General features: G+C 34.2%; 7 protein-coding genes across 8 annotated transcripts; 5 read left to right on the top strand and 2 right to left on the bottom strand.

Annotated features, from left to right (window-relative positions):
* Nucleotides 1-82: 82 nt before the first annotated feature.
* LOC138132644 (N-acetylglucosamine-6-phosphate deacetylase) lies at nucleotides 83-3,408 on the bottom strand. Its single transcript, XM_069050229.1, has 6 exons — nucleotides 2,904-3,408; nucleotides 2,578-2,852; nucleotides 2,370-2,499; nucleotides 2,142-2,230; nucleotides 1,770-2,091; nucleotides 83-1,717 (listed from the first exon to the last, which is right to left on the bottom strand). The coding sequence occupies exons 1-6, from the start codon at nucleotides 3,148-3,150 to the stop codon at nucleotides 1,542-1,544; spliced, it is 1,239 nt and encodes a 412-aa protein (XP_068906330.1). The 5' UTR covers nucleotides 3,151-3,408; the 3' UTR covers nucleotides 83-1,541.
* A 2,144-nt stretch (nucleotides 3,409-5,552) lies between these two features.
* Nucleotides 5,553-8,055, top strand: LOC138132643 (lipase member J-like). Of its 2 annotated transcripts, XM_069050227.1 has the most exons (9): nucleotides 5,553-5,800; nucleotides 5,914-6,119; nucleotides 6,183-6,434; nucleotides 6,491-6,668; nucleotides 6,716-6,830; nucleotides 6,874-7,120; nucleotides 7,172-7,321; nucleotides 7,369-7,599; nucleotides 7,646-8,055. In XM_069050227.1, the coding sequence occupies exons 3-9, from the start codon at nucleotides 6,228-6,230 to the stop codon at nucleotides 7,796-7,798; spliced, it is 1,281 nt and encodes a 426-aa protein (XP_068906328.1). In that variant the 5' UTR covers nucleotides 5,553-5,800; nucleotides 5,914-6,119; nucleotides 6,183-6,227; the 3' UTR covers nucleotides 7,799-8,055. The 2 variants fall into 2 exon arrangements, with proteins under 2 accessions (XP_068906328.1, XP_068906329.1); XM_069050228.1 differs by having other exon boundaries at nucleotides 5,553-6,119; nucleotides 6,160-6,434.
* A 1,011-nt stretch (nucleotides 8,056-9,066) lies between these two features.
* LOC138133127 (lipase member J-like) lies at nucleotides 9,067-10,842 on the top strand. Its single transcript, XM_069050932.1, has 5 exons — nucleotides 9,067-9,508; nucleotides 9,559-10,101; nucleotides 10,167-10,328; nucleotides 10,377-10,604; nucleotides 10,663-10,842. The coding sequence occupies exons 1-5, from the start codon at nucleotides 9,365-9,367 to the stop codon at nucleotides 10,840-10,842; spliced, it is 1,257 nt and encodes a 418-aa protein (XP_068907033.1). The 5' UTR covers nucleotides 9,067-9,364.
* A 3,527-nt stretch (nucleotides 10,843-14,369) lies between these two features.
* On the bottom strand, nucleotides 14,370-19,629 carry LOC138134058 (B-box type zinc finger protein ncl-1-like). Its single transcript, XM_069052128.1, has 6 exons — nucleotides 19,456-19,629; nucleotides 16,431-17,241; nucleotides 15,748-16,010; nucleotides 15,309-15,663; nucleotides 14,812-15,044; nucleotides 14,370-14,764 (listed from the first exon to the last, which is right to left on the bottom strand). The coding sequence occupies exons 2-6, from the start codon at nucleotides 17,239-17,241 to the stop codon at nucleotides 14,648-14,650; spliced, it is 1,779 nt and encodes a 592-aa protein (XP_068908229.1). The 5' UTR covers nucleotides 19,456-19,629; the 3' UTR covers nucleotides 14,370-14,647.
* Nucleotides 19,630-21,296: 1,667 nt separating this feature from the next.
* Nop10 (Nop10 ribonucleoprotein) lies at nucleotides 21,297-21,834 on the top strand. Its single transcript, XM_069052130.1, has 3 exons — nucleotides 21,297-21,458; nucleotides 21,517-21,559; nucleotides 21,625-21,834. Exons 1-3 carry the CDS (start codon nucleotides 21,405-21,407, stop codon nucleotides 21,720-21,722), a joined length of 195 nt encoding a protein of 64 aa, XP_068908231.1. The 5' UTR covers nucleotides 21,297-21,404; the 3' UTR covers nucleotides 21,723-21,834.
* Nucleotides 21,835-22,345: 511 nt separating this feature from the next.
* Nucleotides 22,346-26,079, top strand: LOC138134057 (myosin heavy chain, non-muscle). The gene is made up of 4 exons (XM_069052127.1): nucleotides 22,346-24,085; nucleotides 24,897-25,103; nucleotides 25,260-25,628; nucleotides 25,690-26,079. Exons 1-4 carry the CDS (start codon nucleotides 22,515-22,517, stop codon nucleotides 25,799-25,801), a joined length of 2,259 nt encoding a protein of 752 aa, XP_068908228.1. The 5' UTR covers nucleotides 22,346-22,514; the 3' UTR covers nucleotides 25,802-26,079.
* A 295-nt stretch (nucleotides 26,080-26,374) lies between these two features.
* Nucleotides 26,375-27,846, top strand: Nup37 (nuclear pore complex protein Nup37). The gene is made up of 4 exons (XM_069052129.1): nucleotides 26,375-26,872; nucleotides 26,920-27,102; nucleotides 27,155-27,519; nucleotides 27,578-27,846. The coding sequence occupies exons 1-4, from the start codon at nucleotides 26,714-26,716 to the stop codon at nucleotides 27,825-27,827; spliced, it is 957 nt and encodes a 318-aa protein (XP_068908230.1). The 5' UTR covers nucleotides 26,375-26,713; the 3' UTR covers nucleotides 27,828-27,846.
* The last annotated feature ends 136 nt before the right edge of the window (nucleotides 27,847-27,982 follow it).

The following is a 27,982-nucleotide window of genomic DNA, read 5'->3' as shown; positions in this document are numbered from 1 at the left end:
ACTAAACGACGCGACAATCAGAAATCATGTAACATTCGAAGTTTTCTTTTCTAAAAATAAAAAATACAAAATGTGACACCACTAAAGCATGATCCAGTTTAATTTTTGCATTTTCACAATTTTTTATCCCTATACATGATTTAAAAATTCTTATAAAATATGATGCCATCTAATTTAACACAGTACGTAATTGGAAACGTAATATTCACTGAAGGACACTTTGTTATATTTATATACAAAATCATCTAATTTCAAGTTTTATCAATTACGCTACTGATCACAAAAATTACGACACTATAAAATATATTGAACTGGACATTAATTGTTAATTTTAAATATAAATAAAGCACGATGTTATTTATAAATCCCCCATAATTTTAAATAAATCGGACATCGTTCTAGCACGTGATCGAACGTGGGTGATCGTGATCTCGTGATAATACACAGCCTGGTCCGGTTGAATAGTGTTATTTGTAGATACATTACATTAAAAGTGTTTCAGGGATTGAAAAGGTGTCAAAATGTAAATATGTACATTTTAAACAAATTAGCGAAATACTAGTTCCCATACAATAAAATCTTTGCACAGTATTACAGTGGTATTATACAGGTTATTCTACCTAAATTATTGTAGTCGAAGTAGACGTGAAAACTGAATGTAAAATTAATGGTTGCCGCTCCACATAAAAAAAAAAACATCAAAATGATATGAATAATTGGGTGCAAAACAACTCAATATTGTTAAAATTGATTGCAAAACAACTCTATATTTCTGGATTCAATCGTTAATTTAACAAAAATAAATTAAAATCTCATCACCGCACTTTTCACTTAAAAAATGCCAGTGACAGCGACAAAACTGACAGTTCACATGAAAGCGGCAAAAATGTAATAATATGGGCATGGCCTACTTCGACTATAATCATTTGGAATAACCCTGTACTACCGTGTGAGCAACGAGTACTGATTGAGTTGGCAATAAATTCTGGTGATTTTTGGTAACTTTTATGTCATGTTCCAACGAGAAAACCATTTTATTAATAAACGATTACAAAAACCAAGACTTTTAAATTTGAAATGTCAATAATGTCAATAAAACAAACCGAAATAGGTACAATTCAGTCTTGAAAATTTTATGTAATTTTTTTTTTGCCAACTGAATCAGTTATTGTTGCTTACCCTGTACAATTATTGGGTAATTGGAAAAAATTAAGACAAAAACATAATGGATTCATTCAATCATTCTAAATTTATATGAAATATGTAACTGAAGTTTTTTCCCCAAACTATGCTTATTCCAGTGACTGTCAACAATTTTTTCTATTATTACTTTCTCTTAACCAGTTCATTCTGCTGTTTCTCATATCACTGAATAAAGTGCTAAGTTTAAAGGGAATTGCAAAAAAAATATATACATAACGTGATAGATTGTATTAAACATCAAAACCGTAAAGTAAAAAATTCCTAACAAATACACTTTGGACACACAAAAGCGTATCCAAACATTCACTTTTTTCCTTTACCTAACGCTACTTTGAAATTCACTTTACGTAAACACGTTTCCCTGCAATCCACGTCGATTCCAGTTCAAGATCGTCACTAAGCATTACAAAATCGGCATCGGCTCCAAAATCCAACGTCCCCTTCACATTCTCAATTCCCAAAGCCCTAGCAGGGTGCAAACTCGCTGCTTCCAAAACGTACTCCCTTGAACACCCTAGAAGAGAAAAATGCTGCAACCTAATGGATCAAAACGATCAAACACAAACCTGTCGATTTCAAGAATGATCTGACACATTCAATCATGGACGCGATACTCCCACACAAAGTATCGGTGTTGGCGATGTATGCCCTTCCTCCCCTCACTTCGATCTGGAATTGTCCCAAATTGTGGTTACCCTCGGCAAGGCCCAATGCCGAGATTGCGTCAGTCACAAGAACTAAACCTTCTGGATGCACTCTGTAAGCGATCCGTAAAGCTGCAGGATGTGTGTGGACACCGTCTGCGATTATTCCAAAGTAAACAGTCTTGCCTCTGGGAACCCTGTTAGAAGTTAAAAGACCCACTAGTCCTGGGTCTCGATGATGGAACTAGAAATTTTCATAAATTTAACGTTTCAAATATTGTGGAAGTAAATTACCGGGAGCATCGCGTTAAATAAATGCGTTATAAGGGTGGCCCCACAATTCACAGCCCTTTCCCCCTGAGATAGGTCTGCCATAGAATGTCCTAAAAATTTAATTGTATCCTAAATAGTGGGTGAAATAAAAGAAGTAAACGTTGCCAGATGGCAATACAATCTTTTTTTTTGTTTTACAGGATTTATAATTGATACTTTCTAAACAAAGGAGAAAAACAAAATCTTTACCAACAGATACAACAATTCCTTGACTCGACAGTTTCTGAATAACGTCTTCTGCATCTTCTAATTCTGGGGCCAAAGTAATTATTTTTATATTGTCTAAACTTCCGTAAACCTCCTTGACAGTATCAATCCCCTGCAAACAAATTCGTCACTTTAAATTAACACACAGAGAAAGACAAACATTTTTCTAAAAAATAAAATTCTACTGTACTTTTACTAGTCCTCTGATACAATTAGGAGGATGCGCACCCTTCTTTTCCACGTTTATAAATGGCCCTTCAACGTGTACCCCCAAAACTGTGGCTCCATGAGCGCCCCCTTGCTTCTTCTTCATTCTAGGAAGAATTGCGTGATACGTGTCCTTCGGAGAAGTTACTATAGTGGGACAGTATGCAGTCACCCCATGACACAAAAGATTTTGAGATACCATATCTAAACCCGTCTCGAGATTATCAATATTGTACGAAAAATCATGCCCCCAACCGCCTTCAATGACAAAGAGATGGTAAGAGAGTAAAGAAAAATTTTGCAAATCACCATTTATTTGTAGTTCTATAAATCCGGGTGCTATGATTCGACCTTTACAGTCGATCCGCTTGCTGGCTTGAATTTTCTCATCGAAAAAAATCTTCTCCGGATTGACAATAGTGCCATTGCGCACCCACAGGTCTTCTTTGATTATTTTGTGGTCGCGCAAAATTTTGCAGTTTATGAACTGAATCAACTCGGTGTCATTCATTGCTTTATCTTTTCGTGTACTAACCCGAAGCTGCGATTTCATCATTGCCGACGTGTGATCAATTTAACTTTATGAACTAGTAATAAATGTAGGTTAGGTTATCGCAGTCCTTGACTGATTAGAACAACCACCGAACAAAAACATATATCACACAAACAACGATATTGTTTAAATCCTCACCACAGTTTTCACCAATAATAAACATTTATTTAGATAATTTACAAGCCATTATTTGATAAAACCTGATTATGAACCACGTGAAACTGACAGCTGTTACGTTATGACAGCACGAAAAGTAAACAATTTAACATAACTCAATGAAATGTAAGAAGAATCCCAGCGCTAGCGTTGTATCATTTGGTTTCTATTATTAATCATTTTAATGTTTAAAATCCAGTCCGATAATATAAGATATTCATAAATGCTGGTCCAGCTCTCTACAGAATTCAGAATATTCACATTTCACAGAAGAGTACGAATACGAATCTAACATGCAACCCAAATTACATTTCACAGGCGTCAATCACGAGAGGGGTACTTATGAATTTTTTTGCCGCAACCCATTATACACATTGCAATAATTTCGTGATTTCAAATTTCGAAAATAATTATACCGAAATCCACGATGGCTCTTATTTTTGTATCTTGACATTAAAGCAAAAAATCTGAAAAAAGACCGACATGATCCTCATTTATGGAAAGTGTGGAAAGAATGCTGTCGCCGCTACGGATGTTTACAAACGGATGGTAGACGCTTCCAACATCTTTTACATTAACATTTACATTAATTTGTTAATTTATTTGTTGAATTTTGATTAAATGCAGGTTATCTGTCAATCTGACAAATCGATCCAACTTACTTTGATTTCTAATATTTTATTCAAAAAATAGAAATTACAGCAAACGGCCGGAAATAGAATACACAATGTTAATAAACGTGGCCCTAAAATTAAATTTTACATTTATATCTAGTATCAGAAATGGAGTTGCCATTTAAAAAAATGCAGTTTTCAACATTTGTTGATTATCAAATTTGAAAAATTGCAGTAAGCTTATGAAACATTAAAAAAATAGCGCTGAAAAGTTTTTCATTTTCCTCTTTCAGTTCCTTCATTTCCCTATTACATTGTTTCTGTTCTTCCCTGATAACTCTCCCGTACCTCCTGCTTCAGCCCCTGTACCATCTCGACTGGTATTTATTACATATTTCTTCTTCACTCTTATCGCATTGTGCAGTTTTATTTCCTTTTAAAATTCTGTTGGCAAATCTCTTGGCACTGAAAGGAGGTCCCACTCCTCATCAATTTGATCCGGTAACTACTCTAATTTGTGGTTAATAAGGCTCAAATCAAGTTTTCAGAATTATAGCAAGGTTTTTTTTTCTATTATGCCTTCTGAAACGTCGTGGAAAGTTATTTTTCATTATGGACAGTTGAAAGAATCTTACAATCGGTTCAAAATTTATGATTATGGAAAAGAAAATAATTTAAAAATTTACAAAAATGTCACTTCACCATCACATCCCATAGCTAGAATAAGGACTCCTATATATCTCGTCCATAGCAAAGAAGATTATTTATCAGTTATAGAGGTAATTTTTTCAAAATGTTTGCTTTGATATTGCCAAATTCATACACGCTCATGTGTTTCCACATCCTTTGATAACGAAGCACGAAAAAAGAATTACTCGATTAAAATACTCGAATGAAAAACAATAAAAACCATTAGTAGATATTAGAACAGCGATCGTTCTTTCTTCAAAAACCTGTAAAGTTTTTACCGCACAAAAACATTTTCACTCACTCTTTCGTTTCAATTGATAATTATCCCATGAGCGAAGTGTCAAATTGGGGGTGAGAAAAATGCAAAAAAAATCGATTAAAAAAAGATTAATATGTACACTTGCTTTCGAAACTATAGCGTACACATTCAAAATCAAGTAACAACGATTTTGCAAAATTTGAGCAGTGTGAACGGGTAATTTTGAGATTAGGTTAAAGATGACATTGACAGCAACTAAAAAAATTATGATCGGTCTTCTACTCACGGTCCCTTCTTTATTAAAATTATAAATGCTATTTTTTCCAGAACCGGTCTTTGTGGAAGTAGAAACAGAGTTATTATTTACGATAACCTCTTCTTTATTGCCCAATATTTTCGCTGCTATTTAAAGTTTATATCTAACTGAGCTATCACCCTGTATATCCTTCTGGCACATTAGAAGATTTCCATCCATCATGCCTCTTAAGAGTGATGTTGTGTGGTGTGCTCCTGCATCAGCCAGTATCGTAGCAGACGTCCTTCTAAATCTAAAGCAACGTCCCGTATAATTGGAAGAATTCGGTAACTTCCAAAACTCTGGAATTTTTTTAGGCATGGCCCTAATACTATGAATCCAATACGTTATCTCGTACATTTTCCACTTCGATATCCCAAGAAAAATCTTCAAATTTCAATTGGTAACGGACGAAGAAAAGAATATTTCCGAAATATTTCAAGCAGATCCACATTTTCTATGTTCCCATTGGAACTAGCAAATTCTCTTCGTCTTGTGTTAGGAATCTTACTCAAACCCTATGTCCTTGATGTTTTGAACTAGAAGAACGGCACGCCATACCTACCTAATACGGAAAAAAATTACATTTCCTAAATTATTGCACAAATAGCTATTATGTAATAATTATTTCGACTCGGGGTGAATACGTATAATAATAAAATTAAAGATAAACGATAACAAACTTATCTGACATGTGGTGGAACGCAAGTACTTAATACTTTAACATTTGATTAAGTTGTTTACTTATCAAGGTACATTTGAAGAAAGAAAATTAAAATCTGCCAATGGAAAAGTCATGTAACCTCCTATTTATATTACCTTAATGGACTCTTATCACACTACCTGTTACTCCATAACCTTGCTAAATATCTGTTAATTCGAATGGCACATTTTTCACAGAGACTATTTATTGAAACAACAAATAAAATAAGCAAACAGAACATTGAAAGATAGAGGGGTAAGCAAAATTGTAATTTTAACTTTCTAGTTTTTTACAGTTCATCAAAATTTTCTGTTACAGAAATCTTTCTATTTTAATAAATTAAATGCAGATCTGCACCCTGAAATGAACAGAAATTTTAAATCTTTCATGCCGTTACTAAAATTTCACGTATTCCTTGTCGTTGCTGCAACAATCTGTCTTATTTTATTTGCTCACCACAAAATCCCGGAGAAGACCGTCTACAACAACGCGTGCACAAGCTTTTCAAGCTACCTAAATATTTTCTACAGCAAAAACTGTTATCATATACCTGATACCTATCAAAATGTGGTAAAATTGCTACAAATTTTCTTGCACGAAATAGTAGGTACTTAATTATTTTTCAGTGTACCATAGCTTTAAGCCATGTTGGTGTGTGCGAAGATCACAAAGTCACCACAGAAGACGGTTACATTTTGACAGTATTTCGATTACCCAGAAGCAATCCAAAAGACGTTATTCTTTTACAACACCCCCTGGGGGTTGACTCCAGAGTGTGGATTTCTCAGTACAATAAGTCAACAGGTTGATAATTACATAGACGCCATGTACCACATAACAGTCATTTTTAGCGCTATTTTATTGGAAAGCGGGTTACGATGTTTGGATGACCAATAATCGGGGCACGTTTTACTCCAAAAATCACGTTAATTTGACACGATGGGACGGTGCTTTTTGGGACTTTAGGTAAAACCCCAATTTATTGTATCTTATAGTTTACAAAAATCAGTTTTCATGAAATGGGTCTTTACGATCATAAAGCCGCGATCGACTATATCAGAGGACAAACCCTAGGGTCTAAAATTATTTTTTTGGGACACTCAATGGCGACCACGTCTGGACTCATTTACGCTTCTTTGAGACCAGAAGAAGCAAAAGAAAATATCAAAGCAATGATCCTGTTGGCACCGGTTGCTTATGTGGACCACGCGGAAAGTATTTTCAGATATCTTTCATTTTTCCTCCCTCAAATCCAAGTACGCTACTCTTTTAACTTAGCGTAACTACCTCATAATGAAATATTTTAGGTTGTGGTTGAAGTGACAAATCAGCATAGTTTAGTTGCTTATGATTCTTGGTTCGCTAACATAATTCGCCGTTTTGCAATTTTATTTCCTTTTAAAATTCTGTTGGTAAATCTTTTGGCAATGATCGTGGGTCCTCATCAATTTGATCCGGTAACTACTCAAATTTGTAGTTAACAAGGTTCAAATCAAGTTTTCAGAATTATTGCAACGTTTTTTTATCTAATATTCCTTCTGAAACGTCGTGGAAAGTTATTTTTCATTATGGACAGTTGAAAGAATCTTACAATGGGTTCAAAAGGTATGACTATGGAAAAGAAAATAATTTAAAAATTTACAAAAATGTCACTCCACCATCATATCCCCTATCTAGAATAAGGACTCCTATTTATCTCGTCCATAGCAAAGAAGATTATTTATCAGTTACGGAGGTAATTTTTTTTTAATTTTCGTTTTGATATTGGCAAAATTTTGTAGGATGTTGATCTACTGTACGAACATTTACCTGAAGAAGCAAAAATTTATGGAAAGCTGGAAGTTCGAGGATTTAATCATTTCGATTTTCATACTGGGAAAGATAAAATGAAAATGTGTTTAAAAATTTTACAGTTTATTGAAAATTTACGATAACGAAATCGTAAACGCTAAGTACATAACTATAAGTAAATGTTTTAAAGTTAATATTTGCCATGTGTAAAAAACTTATAAAAGCAATACATAATTAGAATACCAGAGCAGGTAATGAAAAATGAAGTGATAATAAGTTGTATAATTGTATAAAAATATCTCGTTTGCTTAGCGTTTACACTTTTCTTATCATTGTGGAAGTTTAAATGAGGCATATTGACAATTACATCTAGAATTGCTAGAATAAAATATGAGATTCCTTTTGTTTATTCTCTTTACAACCTATTAATCTGATAATTAACAATTAAAATAAATATTAAATTTGAAAGAACAAAACGAATTTTTTGGGAGCGTTTTAAACTTGATCTTTGTTTTTTTGCCTACAATAAAATATTCCTTTGCTACTTTTGCGTGAAATTAAATTTGTAGAACAAAGCTAACGCGGCCAAAGTATTTCCACCTAAGTAATGATCACATTCTACAGGAAATGTTTAAATCGAGCATTTCAAATGAATTTTTGCATTTTTACGGACAATAAAATATTTCTATTTTAAAAATAATTAGATAATACACTATCGTCGTGAAAATTAAAACAAATCATATTAATAGTTATTTACACTACGAGAGAGGAAGGTAGAGTAGCGGCCGGGGAAAATGAGAGTGGCAGGCAAAAATTTGTCCCTGTCGTAAATCTTAATAATGCCCTTACAGTTTTATTTAAATACGGTCCAAAGTTATTTAAGTCAAGAAACCAGATTCCCATTTTCCCCAGCCGCTACTATAAAGGTTTTGTTCACGCGAATGGCGATGCAATTCAAGTGCATGCAGCCTATATATATACGACATATATACTCCGTACTCTGATAGATTGTACGTTTTTGACAGAATACAGACCCAGAAAGTAGTGTGGCGGGAATTAATCTGCAGGGATACAACGGTTTTCTACATAACGTGAAACAATTGAGATGAAGAGTTTAGTATTTTTCACTGCTTTATGTTTTGGAACTAGAATTTAAAAACGTACAATCTATCACCGTACGGAGTTTAACTACGTTACTTCTTCGTTTCTTCCGAACAACAAAGCTTCATTACAATCCCTCTATGAACACCAACTTGTGCCAGTGGGTTATATGTATAAAATTCCGAAAGTTGAAACTAATGTCAATGTGAGTATGCAGTTAATAATGTTAATATCAAAATAATTATTTGTATACAATATACTAAGTACGTTAATTCTGGTATCCCAGGGACAAAGTTGTGACATACGTGATAGACAATTTTCATGTAAAAAAAAAGAAGCATTACTTTGCTTTCCGTTAATTGAAGGTTCGCAAGTACAATACAGTGTGATTCGATGCAATTTTTTCAAGTAAATACGAAATATCTCTGAAGCAATTCTCAACGAAAATGAAATCAGAAATAAATTGCTAATTTAGTAAGTTAAATATTAAATGAATCAAAATCTAATAATTTGCGACATGTTGTACAACAATCACTCTATATATGAAACAATAAACAATTACTAATATGAATTGCCATCATTTGTTGTTAAACCAGACGCGCTAGAAGATGTTACTTTTGAGCATTATTATCTTACTAAGTTTAAGAAGCGTCGAATGTCATTTAAATAATGCTTGTAAAACTTATTACGACTATTTAACTATTTTCGTGAATCCAAATTGTTTCTACATTCCTGACAATAACGATGACGTCGTAAGTACTGAACACCACCGAGTAGAGTTCTCGTCAATATTCTATTCCAGTTAAATATCATCAAGAGACAAACTGGAGTCGGAGAAGCTCACCACGTATCCACGGAAGATGGTTACGTTTTACGTTTATTCCGAATTCCTCGACAGAACCCGAAAGAAGTGATCTTACTCCAACACGGAATTAGTCAAGATGCTAAAGCCTGGGTCAGCCAAAATAATGATTCCATCGCATTTCTATTGTGGAAATCAAATTATGACATTTGGTTGAGCAACAGTCGAGGTACTTTTTATTCGCAAAATCATGTCTCTTACAAATCGAGCAGTGAAGAATTCTGGAACTTCACTTTTCATGAAAAAGGCTATTATGACAACAAAGCTGTTATTGAATATATCAAAACGATAACTAAAGTGTCGAAAATAGTTTACGTGGGACATTCTGGTGGAACTACTTCCAGTTTCGTCTACGCATCTACCAGACCTGAAGAAGCTGCTGATTCTCTAAAACTCATAGTTGCCCTAGCACCAGTTACATTCTTGAAGTATTACAAGACACCACTTATTGAGACTTTGTTTCGTTCTGTACAATTCTTAATGGTAAAAAAAAAAATGCAGACGCCAGACGGCATAATACCTACACTATTTAAAAATTATACTTTCAGAAAAATAACTTACACAAACAGTTTAGAGTTTACAGTGTCTTTCACCACAACAGTTTGTTTTTCAAGTTAGTTCGTTTCATCAACCGATTCTTTGTTTTTAAAAAAGTTATTATTTATTTGTCGTCATTATTCCTCGGATGGACTCCACACGAATTTGATCCTGTAAGTGTTAGCAACTTGCAAAACCAATGCGCACTAATTATGTTTAAGAATTACGTTAATTTGATGGTTGACCAGTTTGGTTCTGCTGTTTCAATGAAAAACCTGGCACATTTTTACCAATTAGCTGACGCGGAAAAATTCCAATACTACGACTATGGAGAGAAAGAAAATCTAAAACACTACGGCACCGAACAGCCACCTACTTACCCTTTACAAAATATCAAAACGCCAATTCTTCTTGTGTACAGCGTAAATGACATTCTTAGTCAAGAGCAAGTAAATATTACTTCTAAGAATTAAATAACAGGCAGCTACGGTATTGTTTTCTTTGCAGGACGTCGAATTTCTGTACAGTATTTTGCCCCCAGAAGCCAAAGTGTGCGGCAAGATGAAAATAAATGGGCTAAATCACGGAGATTTTTATTACGGAGTCCACCGAAATGAAATGATTTATAATAAAATTATTGATTTACTTGAGGATCAAGTGTCGAATTGTCTGAACATCCAGAACTAACGACAAAGCTATCAAAGAAAAAAAAATTAAACATTTTTGGAGTCTCGAAAGTTCTAAACCTCAAGGACAACAAATAATATTTAGTCCAATCGTAGTTTTCTGTAGACGTTGGTAAATGAAAAATTTTCAACAACTGAGGACTTTGAGCTAATTTACAAAATTAACTGACAAAATTATTAGATTCATGTAACACATTTACATCTACAGGGTGTTACGGAAGTCACCATGTAAATAAACATTTTTGTTCGACACTGTCAGAATTTCAGAATTTTCTCTTGTGTAAACGGATTTTGATAAATGTCACAATTTGTCAAAACGAAACGTCAAGCTAATTTTACAGATTTTAAGGGGCTTATCGAACAAAAAAATCGTTGTATTCAACTCGTTCGTGTGAAAATTGGGCTCTTGTTGGCACTCGTGGGCCTTTAAAACGCTCGCCCAATTTACATACGCACTCCTTAAATAAACTTATTTTTACATGTGTAGATATTTATCTTTTTTTAATCGAATATTTTTTTTACAATTTTATAAGCCCTAATTTGATATTTCACTCACGGGATAATAATCAATAACGATAATTTAAAAAAAAACGTTTATTTTAACGAGTTGTATTGGTGGTTCAGTTTATTACGTGGACTTCCGTAACACCCGGTATATGCCCAGGGCCGTTTATTATTTTTATTCACATCACATTTTAAATACTTTAATCAAAAAATTATTGAAATTTAAAAATCAATGCAACAAAAGGAAGTGAATTGTCAAAAAAGAAAAGAAAAAGTGACAATATTTGATTGTTTTGTTAACTATGAACTTGTCATTGTAAAAATAATCATTACTTTCATGTCAGCAATAACAAGGAAAAAAAAAACGCTATTTTGGTTATGGATTTTTAGTTAGTTTGGTTTGCTTTTCCACTTCTACAATAGTTCTTTAAATTGTGCAAAAGTAACAACGATTAAACATTGTAGGTAATAATAACCAGGCTAAACAATAATTCAGCAAGTTAAATAGTTAAAAGACCATACGTCCCTGTTCATTAATAGTACAAAGGTAATAAAATTGATAAAAGGAACAATTTACATTTACGCTTCTTTGATTTAGTTAAGCGCCTACTTAAAAGAAATTCCAACCATTTCCACTATTGGGAAATATGGCTAGCCGTACTTACGTAAAAAATAATTATAATAATCATTTAATTCTACTACTATCTGTAGAGTGCATCATTAATGTACTTTGCCTATGCAATAAATAACTTTATACAGGGTGTTATTGAAATGCGTTCAGAAAATTAAACCGTGATGCATAGAACTCATCAAAACAAATTGCTTTTTTACAATTTTTTCGAAAAAGCTAATTTATTTTCACCGCATTCCGTGTCATCGAATCGTTTATGGATAGGACGGTGAAAAAACAACGGCTTCGTACGAAAAAGGTTAACGCACAAAAAGTAATACGGCAAAAACCCAGGCGGATAGGTCTTGCAAAAACTTACCAACACAATTTAGTGACGTCCTTCACCTGCTTGCGGCCGTGTTTACAATTTATTAGAAAGTGAATTTCCGGTAATTGGGACGTATTCTGTAATTTTTGAAGGGACGTTAAAATTTTAGCATCGTTTATAATTGAAAATTTCAAGCCCTGATTGGTCATTGCTATGACAATTTAATTTAACGCCCTTTAAAATTTAGCGGAGCAGTTGAAGAATACGCCCCATTATCGTTAAAAATGCAGTACACTAATCCGGAGTTAACAGACATGGTGCTAATAATCTATGGGGAAGTTTTATCTAATGCTGAGGTAGCCAGGCGTTTGTATTGTATACATGGAGAGATTTCCCGATCGCCAAGTTCCCTCTGCATACATGGTGAATTCGAAATACGTCACAATCTTAAAACTCCAGGATCTTCAGGAAGTGAACAAACCGAAAATGTGGTTAAACATTTTAAATTCATAAAGTCTAATTTAACTTAATTCCATCCCGAACGAGACGCTTCTGAAAGTTCTAATAAATCGAAACATGAATGAATATCCGCAAAAACGATTTAAAAACCGAGTGACAAAACCTTGTTTTGAATGAAATAACCGAAAAACACTTCAGACACAGCCGCAAAAACGTGTAACATTAAGAGTGAAAACCAAGTGAAAGGAAAAGTCAAAGCAAAAACCACAACTATCGTACTTACAATTATTAGACACAATGTTCAAAATGTCGGTCGTGATTTCTAATACACGCCTGTGCAAAACTAGCTGTACCGTCCGGGATTTGCGCTGATGAATATGAGAATATGGGTGTTAAAAACACTATTTGCATAAAACCAGGTTGATCGACGCACATTTGAATCACTCACAAAACTCTTGCTGGCGAACGCAATCGAAAAGTACCATTTACCCGTAGACAACAGCCAGAAATGTTTGCGAATGCGGAACACGACGCGCCGGAAACTTTTCCCGATACAAAGCTGCACTTCCGTAATAAAGTACCTACCATATCGGTCATTTCACTATTGGTATAATTTTCCATGATAATGAGTAATGACGCACTGAGACACAAAATTCCAACCAAACAATAGCCGAAGATGGCACTGAAAACAACTAATCTGCACGTGGTACTAGCACCCGCATAACAAACTTTTTGCATCTTTTTTGCGTTGCACTCGATAACTTTTTAAACCTTACTATTCGTCCTAACGTGATATCAGTGGCGTACTCAGCTTTTGTGCTGGAACTGTACATGGCTTTCTGCCCTTATGCGGATCTATAGCGCAAAACTGAATGCACGTGATTTTCACAATTGGTCTGAAGATCGTGGGGTTTTTAAGATTGTGACGTATTTCGAATTCACGCTGTATAATACGTAATGGTGTTGTAGTACCTACCTATAGTTGAATTTTTTTAATAAACAATTGTCAAAACGTTGTCTTGTTGGTATGAGCCAAACTGTGATTTTCATGATAATACGATTGGTCACATTGAGTGTCAACATTTTTTTATGTAACTGAGCCTGCGCCTTAACGAGCGAGAGTTTATTTCAAATTCGAAAAGGTTTCTCCTGATTTCTCATTAAATTTGTTTTGAAAATGATTTCACGGAAGAAAGGTACTTACCATGATTTGGTGTCAAATTGTTATACAGCTGGTCCATATGTCCAAATTTTAGGGTGGTACAGTATGGTTTTTTACTTCATTTTGACACTGATAATTGTTTATTAAAAAAATTTCACTATAGTTTCTATTAATAAATATGTAGTTTTTAAATAACTGAAAAAACGAGTTGTTACCTTAAACAAATTAATAAAAACAAATCCACTGAACTCTATTCAAACTAGGGATGCCAACTGAACCATGATAGGGGATAGAAGAAGATAACAACAAACCGGTTTTAAATTTCCATCAAAATTCAAATGAACTTAAAAAAATGGAGAACCTGGCTCATGTTAATACCTGAAACTTTGGGAACATTTATAGATAGAAAATTAAATTCAAATCACTTTTGTATTGTCTGAGCTGTTGTTGCATTGGGAAAAAATATTTACCAAAAAATATATTTATTGAATCAACATTAAACAATAGGTATTAATCTAAAAAAAAATACAGAATAATAATCTAAAATCTTAAATGTAACTCATAAACACTATTTTGTAACACCAAAAAATATTAAAATGCGTGTTTTGAATTTTTATAAACTCCCTAGAATTAACATCAAAAATATCCACTTAAATCTACAATTAAAAACAGGACGAACCACAACAAAGTTAAGAGCAGTGAATAGACACGTAAATAAAATTCGGTAAATAAACAAATGCTTATTAATACAAGCCAGGTGTGATGTATAGAGTGTCCAAGACGATGATATGGTGGTAGTTTTTATCAACCGTCACCAAACGTCCGTCCGACGTGATTTTCAAACCGCAACAGCGAGAAACCTAGATACTGACAAGTCAACAAATTAAGTAAAAAACCAACTACAAACCTTGATGTACGGACATCGAAATTCAGCAACAAAAACTCCTTCTTTGGTGTAGACAGCAATGTGAAAAAAATTGCCGTGCGAATCACCCACCAAAACATCCCCAGCTTCGGATACGTCGATACCATTTGGAAACATTGTCGTACGTTTGCTTCCAAACTTTCTCAAACAGTTACCCTCTTCATCTACCACCACGATAGAATGCGCCTTGAAGTCGCAAATATAAAACTCTTTTCCTGCACCAAGAATTTATTTTAATTTGTAAAATTATAAAATATCACTTTTCTACTGCAGCCAGACCTGTGGATGGTCAATAAAGCTGAGTCTTTACGAAAATGTATTTATTTATAAAACTCTTTTCTGGAATATGCGATCTGAATTGTTCTGCACGATCTATTCTTGGATATTGTTAACTCGTCTTAATGAAGAGAAAAGTAAAAGAAATCAAGCAGTTTATGTGAACACTTAGTTTTAGAATGGAATTTCGTTTTAGTACGTACCTACAACAGCGATATCGGAGGGTTCTTCCATAAAATCTGTACAATCAATTGATCGTAGAAAATCATTTTGTCCGATGATAAAAACAGTGGGTGTGACGCTGTCCACAACGACAATGTCTTCGTTTTCTGTGACGGCAATCCCCGCCACTATATCGATATACTGAATGTAAATCTTTTTGAAAAACTTTCCATCTTCGGTGAAAATCTGCATGCGCGACCGTTCGTAACCACGGTCGCAAATGACGTAGCGGCGTTGGCGTCTCAACAAAGCCACTTTGCGGGGATGCCACAAGTAACCGTCGTGACGCCCAGCCATTCCAAACTCCGACTTGAAACGGCCAGTTTTGTCAAAAATCTAGACAACGCCAAATCAAATCACAATCGAACAGCAACAAAGAGAATAACCAAAACATTGCAGGATTCGCGTCCCGTGGTTTACCTGAACTCGGTGGTTGCTACTGTCGGCAACGACGATATCTTCGTCAAAACCTAAACAAAATCCGTGCGGCGAATTGAACTGACCCGTACCGTTTCCTTTTTGCCCGAATGTTTTGTGAATCTGCATCGAACTAACGTGAGTTACGATATTAGGAGGGCTATCGGGATCGGAGGTTGCTAATGAAAGGTCGGGGTTAACATAACACTTCAATTTTCTAGGTTCTGAGACTATGGGTAAATTAAAGGGGTCGTAAGGGGCTAGATCTACAAACAGAAGGAAAACACGATTGGTATATCATCACGAACGGCGTAAATACTGAACTCAATCAACGAAGTTCTTTCTCGAGATTACGGCGTTTGTTGGGAAACGAATGTGAGGATGTCGTTCCGGCAAAATTCAGCGAAAAGTATGTGGACCGGTTCCGTTCAAAATAAAACAGACACCAAGAACTACTCTTTTAAATATTCGGTCTTTTGTTCCATATTTATTAGCTTACGAACAAATCATCATCGAAACTTTTTAGCAATGTACGAGTAATAGATTGAAACTTTTCGACTTACTTTTCTGATCTGATCTGTGTGCTTCTTATGCATGTATCAATTTTTGTCTGAGTTTATTTATAAGTTCAATATTTGACGAATTAAAAACAAAATCTACTAAAAACACTAAAAACCGTAACTTACTATTATCGACACTGGTAGCCAAAGCTCCATTGACGAGTATGTCGTCGACATTAAAATTCCAAGTAGACAAAGAAATGTCGCTTGCGGAAGCTTCGAAACCAAAGTGATTTTCTGCCATGACAAGTAACGGTTGAAAAAAATCGTTAGTGTACCCGTTGGTGAGTAATTGTGAAAAATCCAGCCCGCTGGCTGTTTCTCCATCATCATCAAAAATCAATTTAACATTTGACAATTTGAAAATCAAATCCTCAACAGCGAAATCGATCTTTTCCTTGTACAAAGCTACGAGTCTCCGTTGCAACATGTACTGCTGTTCCAGTAAACCTATTAATTCATCTTTCTGACTTCTCAAGTGTTCTTCAAATTGTCTGTGACCGTCGTTAATGTAACCAATGTAGTCGTAATGCTTCCTGCCGAGTCCTTCCAGCGATTTCTTTAGCTGATACGACAGTTTCATCAAATACTCCACGTTCTTCTTGCCGTCGGACAAAAATGTTTTCATGTCTCCTCCAACATTGGCATCTAGATCGTAAATGGGCATCGTTTCTAAATTCGTGGTAGCCACAGTCTTTTCCAGTTCTTCGACGTTGGCAACATCGTCTAAAGACACGATGTGATGTGTTGTAAAGCAAACCATCACTTTGTGGGCAAAATCGCAACGGTCGCAGAGATAACGATGACAAGTTGTGCAGTAAGATTTTGATTCTTCTCTTCTGGCACACATTGTGCAACAAGGTGCACAAAACTGCGACGCAGAATGGCTCTTGTCAGAGCTTTCATGTGAACTGGGAGAATCCGGCTCGGATGACATCTAAGCCAAGATGACAAGAACTTTATTAAATGTGTGAAAATGTTTAACATGTTACTGCAAGTCTATTGAATGTATTGTCAGTTCATTTTTATCGTTTTAAGATAATTTACTGCTCCCAAAATATAAATAAAGTCGCAAAATACGTACAGCATTTAGGCGCAAAATACTATTTTCTAACATTTGTCCAGCGAGATATTGGTTGGCATAAAAATCACTAAATTCTACGCAGAGAAAGCAGTACCTAGCAAGCAGTAACATTTTTTGCCCTACAATTATGCTCTAATTAATGTATTCTAGTGCATTTTGTAGTGTTGGGTTACAAGTCTACAATTTAAAATCTCCCAATCTCTCGCTGGAGGGAGTATACATATTAGTGGATTTTTTATGTTAAGTTTATTATATCTTTTTTGGCGTCCGTTATTAAATGCATAAGATTTTTTATTCATTTGCGTTCATAAAATACGTGATTTTTGAATCAGTCCAGAAGCGTTAAAAAAGTCCCATAGCGGTTCATTTTTTCACACATTCGCGTTAAAAAGTTTTTTTATGAACGCAAATGAATGAAAAAATCTGTGCATTTAATAACGGACGCCAAAATAACTATTGTATACAACTCGTTAGTAAAGTACCATCGTGATAATTAAAAACGACTACACTAGAAATTTGGCTGTGTAAATTTGAATGAATGTCATTGAGACAATTGAAAAATTCCGCAATTAAGAGATTTAAAAAAAAACATTCTGCAAACCCGAATACAGGATAGTGGTACCATTAGCAACATTGCTGCCGAACTGGGTGTTAGCACTAGCACTGTGTTGCGGGCGGGTTTATTTTCACGAATTTGAAAATTTTAAATATTGAGGTTGACAAACTTTGTCAAATCTCGGTACGTTCACTCAGCCTAAATTTTCAAAAATCTCAGTGGCGTCCCAAGTTAACTGTAGTCGTTTTTTATGATCAAGATGGTACCTATCTTTTTTTTACTCGGCTAACTTGCAAATTCTCCTTCTTGTAAAAAAAAGTATTACTTTACTCACTTGTTACATAAATAACTATTTAGATACTATGGCGGACAATAAATTTAGGCCGGCCTGTCACTGGCTTGACATGAAAATGTGAAGCTGGCATTATGTTCAACTAACCTCATTTTCGATTTTTGTCATTCTTGTCATCGTGACGGCGATAATCAAAATTAAAATTGGGAAAAGAAGCGTGCACCAGTGAGAAGTGCTACTACAAATCAGTTATGCTAGTGCGTCATGATCTGTAAGTTACTAAAAGGGCGAACGAAACGCCAAACAGCTTGAAAACCTTCAGTTTGACAAACTGACACATCAGTCATAATGACAATAAATGGTCGCTTGCATTGACTTTTTTGAAATGTCAGAAATTTGCCGGCCTAAATTTATTGTCCGCCATAGTACCTACAGTCGCGAACAATAAATTTTAGTCGTCAAGGTCATTCTTTGACGCAATCGAAAATACTCCATCGTAAAACAGTCGTAAATGTCATAACCTATCATCATGTTGTATGATATTAATTGTCATTTTGTTCTCATTTTATCAGGCAATCTAACCAAATTTTGAAATGACATTGACGACCAAAATTTATTGCTCGCGACAGTACATAATTAAAATCATTTCATAATTATTCCTACCGTAACCACGCAAAAAATAAAGATGTCATTTTACTTTAAAATATAGGATTACTGGGATTGGATTTGCACTTCACATTTTTATTCAGGAATTATTTATCTTTTCATCCAACAACGAAAATAATTGTAAATTCTGAGATGAAAATAAATGTTGTTAATTTAATAAAAATGTTTTGAGCTTTCAATTTAGTTTTCAAATTTGAGAAAAATAAATGTTGAGTGGTTCTAAAACGTTTCCAAAGCGTTTCGTCGTTGATTCTAAAACATTAAAGGCAACGTTAAAAATGCGTCCAATCAGAATTAGTATGACGTCAAAGACGGCGTTTGTGATTGGCTGCAAGTATCGGAAACTTTAAAATAATTTAAACCTGCAGTTAAAGGTTAGGATCATACTCTTGTTTAATGTATGCTTCTGATGAAATACTTTTATTGAAATACAATCGGTTTTTTAAATGTATAAATAACGCAACTGTTATCTACAACCTAGCAACTGTATAATCCCTCTAAATTAGGTAACGCGTCGTAATCAAGCCGCCATGAATTCATGATAAAAACTCACCTTTCGGCTTCACTTTTCTCAATTAACAACAGATAACCGATGACTGATGGCAAAATGTACCAACTGCTGATAAAAACTATATTAAAAGACCATAAAACACCACACAAAGGGTCTTAAAAACATAAATATTTAGCTGAAACTCAATGCTACAAAGATGGCACCGGGCTAGAGATGGGCTGTGGGCACTTCGATACGATATATCGATGTCGTATCGAATTTCATAAAAATAAAGCCGTATCGTATCGCAAAAAATCGATTGTAAAATGTTAGTTCAAAAATTGATAAAATTCTATTCATAAAAATGAATAATTGAGGAGTTTGCTTGCAAAAGCAGATATTATTATCTCCTTTTAACAAAAATTGTCAGTTTAGTTATTTGTTGAAATATTCTTATGGCTTCTTGTTATTATTTTTAGTCAAGAATTCTATTGTTTTGTTTTTTATAGAACGTTTAACATTATTTTTATTTCATTGGATAAAATGTTCATTAAATACACTTTTTTTAAATTTAATGATGTATCGTATCGTATCGGTTTAGTTGCATGCATCGTATCGATAAGACTCTAAAATATCGATATTAAATCGATATCGTATCGATTCCCAAAAATATCGAAATGCCCATCTCTAAAACAACTGGTTTTTAGTTTTTACAAGAGTCCAAGACCAAGGTCTATTTGAAAATATTTGAGCATTCGCAATTTGTTAATTTGTTGTTGCAAAAACTGAGAAAAGTGGTAAAAGAAGTAGGTAAGTAGTGTCTACGATTATTAAATATTATTTTTATATTTTTTCTAGTAAAAATCAATAAGAATTGTTAAATGAGTATTAAATATTTTCTAAAACAGTGGCGGCGGCTCCATCTTGTTGGGTACAAATAAGCAAAAAATAGGTGAAAACATGAATAAATAATTTTCACAAGTCCTAACCCAAGAATTCTTTACCCGTATTCCCAAACCAACCAAACTCTAAAGTATCCGTTAGTGTATCGTTCTCTGTTTTTGTCTCTCCTTTAATTACAATTTCTTAGTGGTGTTGTTCTGTGCCCAAATTTCCAAGTAATTACAAATAAATCTTACTTAATCCTGATGTTTTTCTACCGATTACGGTATAAAGCATTACAAATACCTATATTTAAAACAGAAAATAGAGAATATGCAATTTTTAGATATTTTTTATATTTTCAATATAATAAAATAACCGTATTTTATTGTTTTTCTTTACTTCTTTTATAATATTAGAAACGTAGAGTTATGCCCCCTAAGTTACGTCACTGAAAAGAACTACGCAGCGTTTACTCTTTTTTTATACCACTATATTGGATATTATTCTAAATGATTGTAGTCGAACTCGAAGCAGGCCATGCCTATGTTATGAAATTTTTGCGGCTTTCATGTGAACTGTCAATTTTTGTCACTTTTTAGGTGAAAAGTTCACCGAGAATTTTATTTACTTTTTTGAATTAACGATTGAATCCAAAAATGTTGTTGTTTTGCAGCCAATTCTAAAAATATTGAATTGTTTTGCACCCAATTTAACTCCTGTGTGTGAACGGTGTATACTCACTTATTCACATCATTTTGATGTTTTTTATATGGAGCGGCAACCATAAATTTTACATTAAATTTTTACGCCTACTTGGACTACAATCACTTAGAATAACCCTGTACACCTCCTATAGAATTAATTAACTGATTAAATACTTTACAACAAAATCGACCGTTACTAAAGGTTTTCATATTTCAAACAAGGACCCGGATCTCTAAATAATTTCATATTAACCGCGATCCCGATCACTTACCATTTACGACAACAACCCAGGTGGCAGCACTGAATTCATAATTAGGGAAATTTCTTGCTGACAGTAGTCATGGTTAACTCTGTTTTTATCTTTTTATCGTGGTAAAGTGCACGTGCTTTTTTTGTTTAAGTTATAGCAGCACACCGGCATCATGTACCTAATGTATTATATAGACAATGCAGGAAATAGAGTTTACACTCTGAATGTAAGTAACCACTAATAAATCTACTACTTCTCCAACTATTAAATTTTTGTTAATACAGAAGGCAGACCCTAACGGTAAGCCGACTTCCTCCGCCCACCCAGGTAATACAGAATCAATTAGTATTAGTTTTTCACTTGTAATTAATAATTTGAACCTTCTATTTTAGCACGCTTTTCTCCTGAAGATAAGTATTCAAGGCAGAGGATAACAGTCAAACAAAGATTTGGATTGTTACTGACCCAACAGCCTGAACCAACATTTTAAAAATATATGAGAATTAAATTGAATTACCTACCACATATTTAGGATGATTGCATCAATCAAAATGTTACAATTTAAGCTCACTTATTTAATAAAGGACATATCCCAACTAGTAGATGGTACAGTTTGGTTAGAAATAAGATAACATACATGGCCTACAGTTTGGATAATTACAGTCTGGTAGAATTGTAAGATCATTGTACTGTTAGAAGCTTATTGCTTACTAAACGTTCTCCACCTGAACTGCCAATTAAAACCATTTTGGGTAGCTTTGTTGAAGAAAGTATTATTTAGTTTTAAGTATTCCCTTATTTGTTGTAGAAAAAAAAAATAACGGGATAATTAAAATATCTTAAAAAAAGAGTATTTATATTTTACAAGAAGTTTCAATCCTAGAAGAAGGAAGAAAATGTTTTCATGGAATTTTAGGTAATAAAAACGTAATGTACCCATAGGCTTAATGATTATTCTCTTTTTTTATTATCACGTAATAGAATATCATACAAATACTACGAAATCAATTAACTTATAACGTAATTTACTACGAAATCGGTTGTTATTATTACTAAAGATTTTTTTTATTTAAAACAGTAACACAATATAGTAATTTATTTTTTTTATAAGGTTGGTACCGTTTTCCCCTAGATTAATCTTTGCTTTGTGACCTCCAGTGACAGAAAAGATAATTTTGCAATTCTTCAGACTGAACCCAATTTTATTCTTATTCGTGTAAGATAATTGGGTCCAACGTTCAGTCTGCAGACCAAATATTTCTGCATACGTAAAACCGTTAAAATGGATGCGTACATGTTGGGTGAACAGCTAGAAGAAGGCGAGATAGTTGATGATGATGATTTTGAAGAGATATCCGATAATTCCATCATCCATTCGATCTCTGGTAAGTTTGTTTCATCTAACGAAACTTTACGTGCACTTTCTTTAAGTAGCGATAGTGAAACGGATAAAATCAGATTCGCGCGACATAAAAGAAAGCTTACTCATCGTAAATCGAAAATTAAACCCCAAAAAATTCGTAAAAAACGTCGAGTGTCGTCCGACAGTTCGGACACCGATGTATCTCTTCCGAATGATATCAAAGGCAAATTAAAAGAGGCCATTCATATTGACGGCAGTGAAGAGAGTCATAAAAATACTCTCGAAACAAGACTTAAAGCGATGGGAGGATTAGTAACCATTACGGAATCTTTAACTGTGAATGCGGAACCGCCATGCAAACAAATTGATAACGGAAATAATACGGAGAAAGTCGACGATAACGAACTTGAAACTTTGAGAATGGAAGCTTTAAAAACGGCAGTTTTGAATAAATTTCAAAGGAGAAAACGAAGAAAAGCTTTATTGGAAGGAAAAGCAGAGTCGGCACCGCTAGAAACGCAAGAGAATAAAGAAAATGATACCCCTAAAGAGAAGCTGAATGATGTTGAAAACAACGGTGAGAAGGTGGAGACAAATAATGCTATCATGGATTTGGAGGAAGATGAGGACCTGCTTAGGGCTTCCCTGCTAGCAGGTTTAGCGAAAAAAATAACAAAAGTTGAACCACCGAAGGAAAACCTCGTCGAAACAAAGCCAGTCGCTCCAGTTCTTCCAGTTCAAGTCGCACCAGCGCTTCCAAAACGACCAATAATAAATAACTTCAAAAGCAATATTATTAATAAACAAGTGATTCAATCTCGGCCCAAGCCTCTAGTGAAACCTCTAATTATCAACGTAAATGACGACTCGGACACTGAAGAAGAAGAAGTCAAAAAGAAAGCACCGAATCCAGCATCGACGGTCGCCGATTTGAAGGCGATTGCCGTGAACGTCGAGAAATTCTTGAAAGAACAAAGAGCCAAATTTGAGACAGAAACGAAAAAAAGATTCCAAGTTATCAACAAAAATAAAACGATTCTGGAAAAATCTGCCGTTAAGCTTTTGCCTAAATCGCAACAGATAGAGTATCAACAGTTGCTCAAAAAATTAAGAAACGCCGAAAAGACGAAACGAGCCAGAAAGATTGCTCTCCAAAAAATGAAAACAACAACTCCACCTGTGAAAGTCTTGCAAACAAGTCAAGTCACAGTTGAAATTTGTCCATCGAGAACAACAGTTGAAATGGCTGCGACAACTGCTCCAATTAGCAACACATCTGCCCCAAATGTAGAAGTTGTTGTAAGTCCAGAGCACGCAGTAGATGGGGTAAAGTCTTCAAACGAGGAGGTTTCAAATTTGGATAGTAGCTACGCCGACAAGGAATCATCAGGTAAAGAGAGTGATTTGGAGAGGAGGAAGAAAGGAATGACAAGCGAATTGACGACTCTGCAGAGGACGCTGAAGGAGATCAAGATGCAGCGGAATGGAAGGTATTTTTATTATTGTTCTATAATATCTCAAATTTATTGTTGTAACGAACATTTTGAAAGTAACAGATATTTAATATTTTTAATACGGCTACATTTGAACAAACGACACTGTTTTCTTGGTTTTATCATAAGAAAGATGTATTTTCCGTTGTATTTTATAATCTTTTTAATAATTAATTTTAATTGATTTCTTTTAACTAATCAATACATGCAATACATGACGTAAACTGAAATGAAAAAATGAAAACTAAATAAAAACAGGTGACTGTAAAAGATTAACAAAATACTGAAATTTTCAGAATAAAAATCGTAAAGCTCTTTATTTTTACGTTTTTGAAAGGTGCCTACAGGCGTTTTGATAACTTTTACAAGAGAAAAAAAAATGTTTTTGAAAATAACAATGAAGAATACATATTTTAATTCTGATAAATGTATTCTCATTGCAAGCTGTTTTGACCTGTTTTTAAAAAGTAATTACATAATACTTTTTTTATTAAGAGGTTCCGAATTCTTAAGAAACATAAAGCAGGTCATATCAGAATTGATTTTTGGTAGAAGTTTTAAAGTTTACTCTATGATTATTGAAGTTTGTGCAAGGGTAATATTTTATTGTGGAAAAGTAGTTGTTGACCGATCGTAGAATGTTCAACGATTAATATTTTTTATTTCAGTTTATTGTGTGTTGAGTAAATGAAATGAGAACATTTTCGCAGATAGATGTTGTAATAGTTATACTTGAATTTTGCTTTTTATAATAATTTTTGTACAATGTCAGTTGTTCGTGGCATAAAATAGCAGTGCCGGTTAAAAGTTTGCAGATAAAGAGCAAGTATCAGGTGCTGACGCCTATAATACGGAAAATTACCACAGCCCGCAACGAACGAAAGAAACAAGAACATCGCATCAGCTCTCTCCAGCAAGAACTAAAAGAGGCCAGAAATAGTCTCGCCCAATCGCACCAAAGATTTTCAACTCTCGTTAGAGAGCTAGTCGATAAAAAAGAAAAAATCGACAAGAGGTTAGTAAAAAAGAGTAAATGTTGGCGTTTTTTCATAAATATTTTTGAATGTCAACTTGACTTGCCGTGGAGTGTAAGTAGGGGTAGTGATCCAGCCTCCCCGACCTAATCCGTCCCCTTCACGCCACGACATTTTTGCACACTATTCTTTTCCAGCTGTCAAGAGACGAAATCTAAAGATAAAAACAAAGAAAACGATAACGCGACACAGAAAAGAGCGAACGCTCGTAAAGCGGGAACGAACGTCGCAAACGATAAAAAAGGCACAAAGTCCGTCCCTGTAACCTCCACTCCTGTAAAAGCGCAAATTGAAGAAAGGAACGAAACAACGATATCGTCGTTCGTAACGAGTTCTACGAACAACGATTGCGAAGACATGGACGTGTGCAACAGCGACGAGACGGACATGTACCAAATAGATATAGTCGATCCAAACGATATCGACCAGATCTTTAAGAGAAAACCAGCAATCAAATCGACCATACCCGAATACGTGTCGCCGTTAAATTTTAATCTGTACGAAAGGTGATGTATTTCTGAATTAAATGTCTGGCAATTTTTGATTACAATTTCGTTGTTGTCTCAGGTACAAACATGTAGATCCGCTTGGCATAATGTGTCCGTACGAAGTGAACGGATCTTGCAGGGATATCGATTGTACTTACAAACACTATTTAAAAAATCACGAAAGACTGTAACCGTAATCCTGTAACGGTAGGCATTATGGTTTCTTTTCTATCGTACTATTGAAATTATAGATATTGCAAATTGTGATTTATGTACATAAATGTAGTTTGTAGTGTAGTGTAAGTCTAATTGTAAGTACAAAACGTGCCATGAGTTGAATACTTGCAAATTCTCCAGACAATGGACATTTTATAGCCAAAGTATTTTTTTATCTATTCTCTGTAATATAGTATTTTCCATTATTTCTATTGTTGTGCCCTTTTTACAATTAAACGTTATATCTCGTTAATACGTCTTTTATTCTCCATTTCACAAAATACTTGTTAGACAATTTTACAGAAGCGAAACAATTATTATTAAACAGTTTTTAGGTACGATGTGGCGGCGGGTCCACCAAAGCGTACCATTTATTTAAGCCACAGTAAAATAAATGAATCAATTCTTTGTTAAGGACTAACTAAATCCCCATTTACAATAAACAATACAGAAAATTTATACATTGCTTCTGAAAGACGCCGGAAAAAGTTGCAGTAGCTGTAGTATCTACTTAGATAAAGAAAAGTTCAAAGGTGAATGTTGAACAGTTGTTATGTATATTGTACAATGCGAAAAAAAGACAGTCAAACTCATGGGACATCGAGGAACGTAAAAATAAAATGTTTACATTTTTTCCACGAGCCGCCACTGCCTCAACCAAATTTTCTACCTCATTTTATGAACTTGTGAGGGTACTATTTGACAATTTTAATTAAGTTAAATTAAAATTAAGAAGTTAATCTGACTCCTGAACAACAAAATTCCAAACAGGACCCTTACTTAATTGGCGGGGAAAAAAGGACACTGTCAATCACATGACTGGATTTAAAATTGTGAGGTTAAGGATGGTACGAGTGAAAAACCGGCTTTAACGATCAGATTTAATAATGGAAATTATACAATCAAATAACGTAAGAGTATTTCGAAAGGATTTGTCTGAATATGGACAGATATTATGTATCGAAATGTCGCCGTTCGTGCTTTCTCAAGATTTGATTTTCATAGGCTTCGAGAGTAAAATCTTACTGGGTCGCTTGCAAATAGACGTATGTCTTTCGTCGCGTCCCAAATCACAATTAACGCTTTGTTTTAGGAGCAAGTGGTACAATTTGATATTGAGGCGGAATTTACGCATGAATCTCGATGTTGTTCGCTAACAATCTCACCGGAAACTTCTATAAGTATTTTACCTAATAATATCACATTTGCTGCTGCTGGTGGCGACCACAATTTGAGGGTATTCAAAAGTGACTTGAGAGGTGATGATGTGTGCAAAGTGAGTGTTGAAAGATGTAAATTTGATTAGAAATAATAACACAAGATCTTAGGTTTTAAGTGGACATACAAGTTATATCAATGACACAAAATTTGACCCTGACAATAGTTTCTTGGTGTCTGTTAGTGATGACAATACTGCCAAATTATGGGAAACTGATGATTATAAATGTGTGGCTACTTTACAATTGACTTCACCTGGGATGTCTGCATGCTGGCATAGAGAAGACAATTCAAAATTGCTAGTAGCAGAAAAGATTGGTTTAATTCGGTTTTATAATGTGGAGACTCAGTCCCCTATTTTATCTCTTGATATTGGCAAACCACTATCAAGTACTCATTGGGCCCCTTCAGATTCTCAGCTGGTGGCCTCATTGCAGTTGGGAGAGTTACTTATATGGGATTTCTCAAAGCCTTGGTAAAAACAGTTGTTTTTATTAAAGTAGAGTGATATATCTAATACCTACTTTTTTTAGTGTTCCAATTAATAATAATTTACTTTTTACTGAAGCAGGTGGGTATATCAGGTTTAGTCCATTTGGAGAACTGATAGCAGCTGTTAATAATTTAGAGAGTACATTAAAGGTTGTCCATGTTCATAACAACCAGTTAAAGTTAACAGTTCCTGTTACATTACCTAGTAATGTTAGCTGGCACTGTCGGTGTCCTATTGTTTGTGTTGGAGATTACATGACATTATCCTTTTGGAAAGTTACCTCTAAATAAATATAATCCTTTTTTTTAATATATTTACATTTCTAAAGCAATTTATTTCAAAAAATCCTTGTCATTGATTTATTTAAAGGACTAGAAAGTAAATGAATGATTTACTCACCAGTCACTATATAAAATAATGGTCTATAAAACCAATGTAGAATAAT

This window comes from Tenebrio molitor, chromosome 6 (assembly GCF_963966145.1).
Source record: "Tenebrio molitor chromosome 6, icTenMoli1.1, whole genome shotgun sequence".
Taxonomy (NCBI): domain Eukaryota; kingdom Metazoa; phylum Arthropoda; class Insecta; order Coleoptera; family Tenebrionidae; genus Tenebrio; species Tenebrio molitor.
This window is presented reverse-complemented; position numbering and strand designations above follow the sequence as displayed.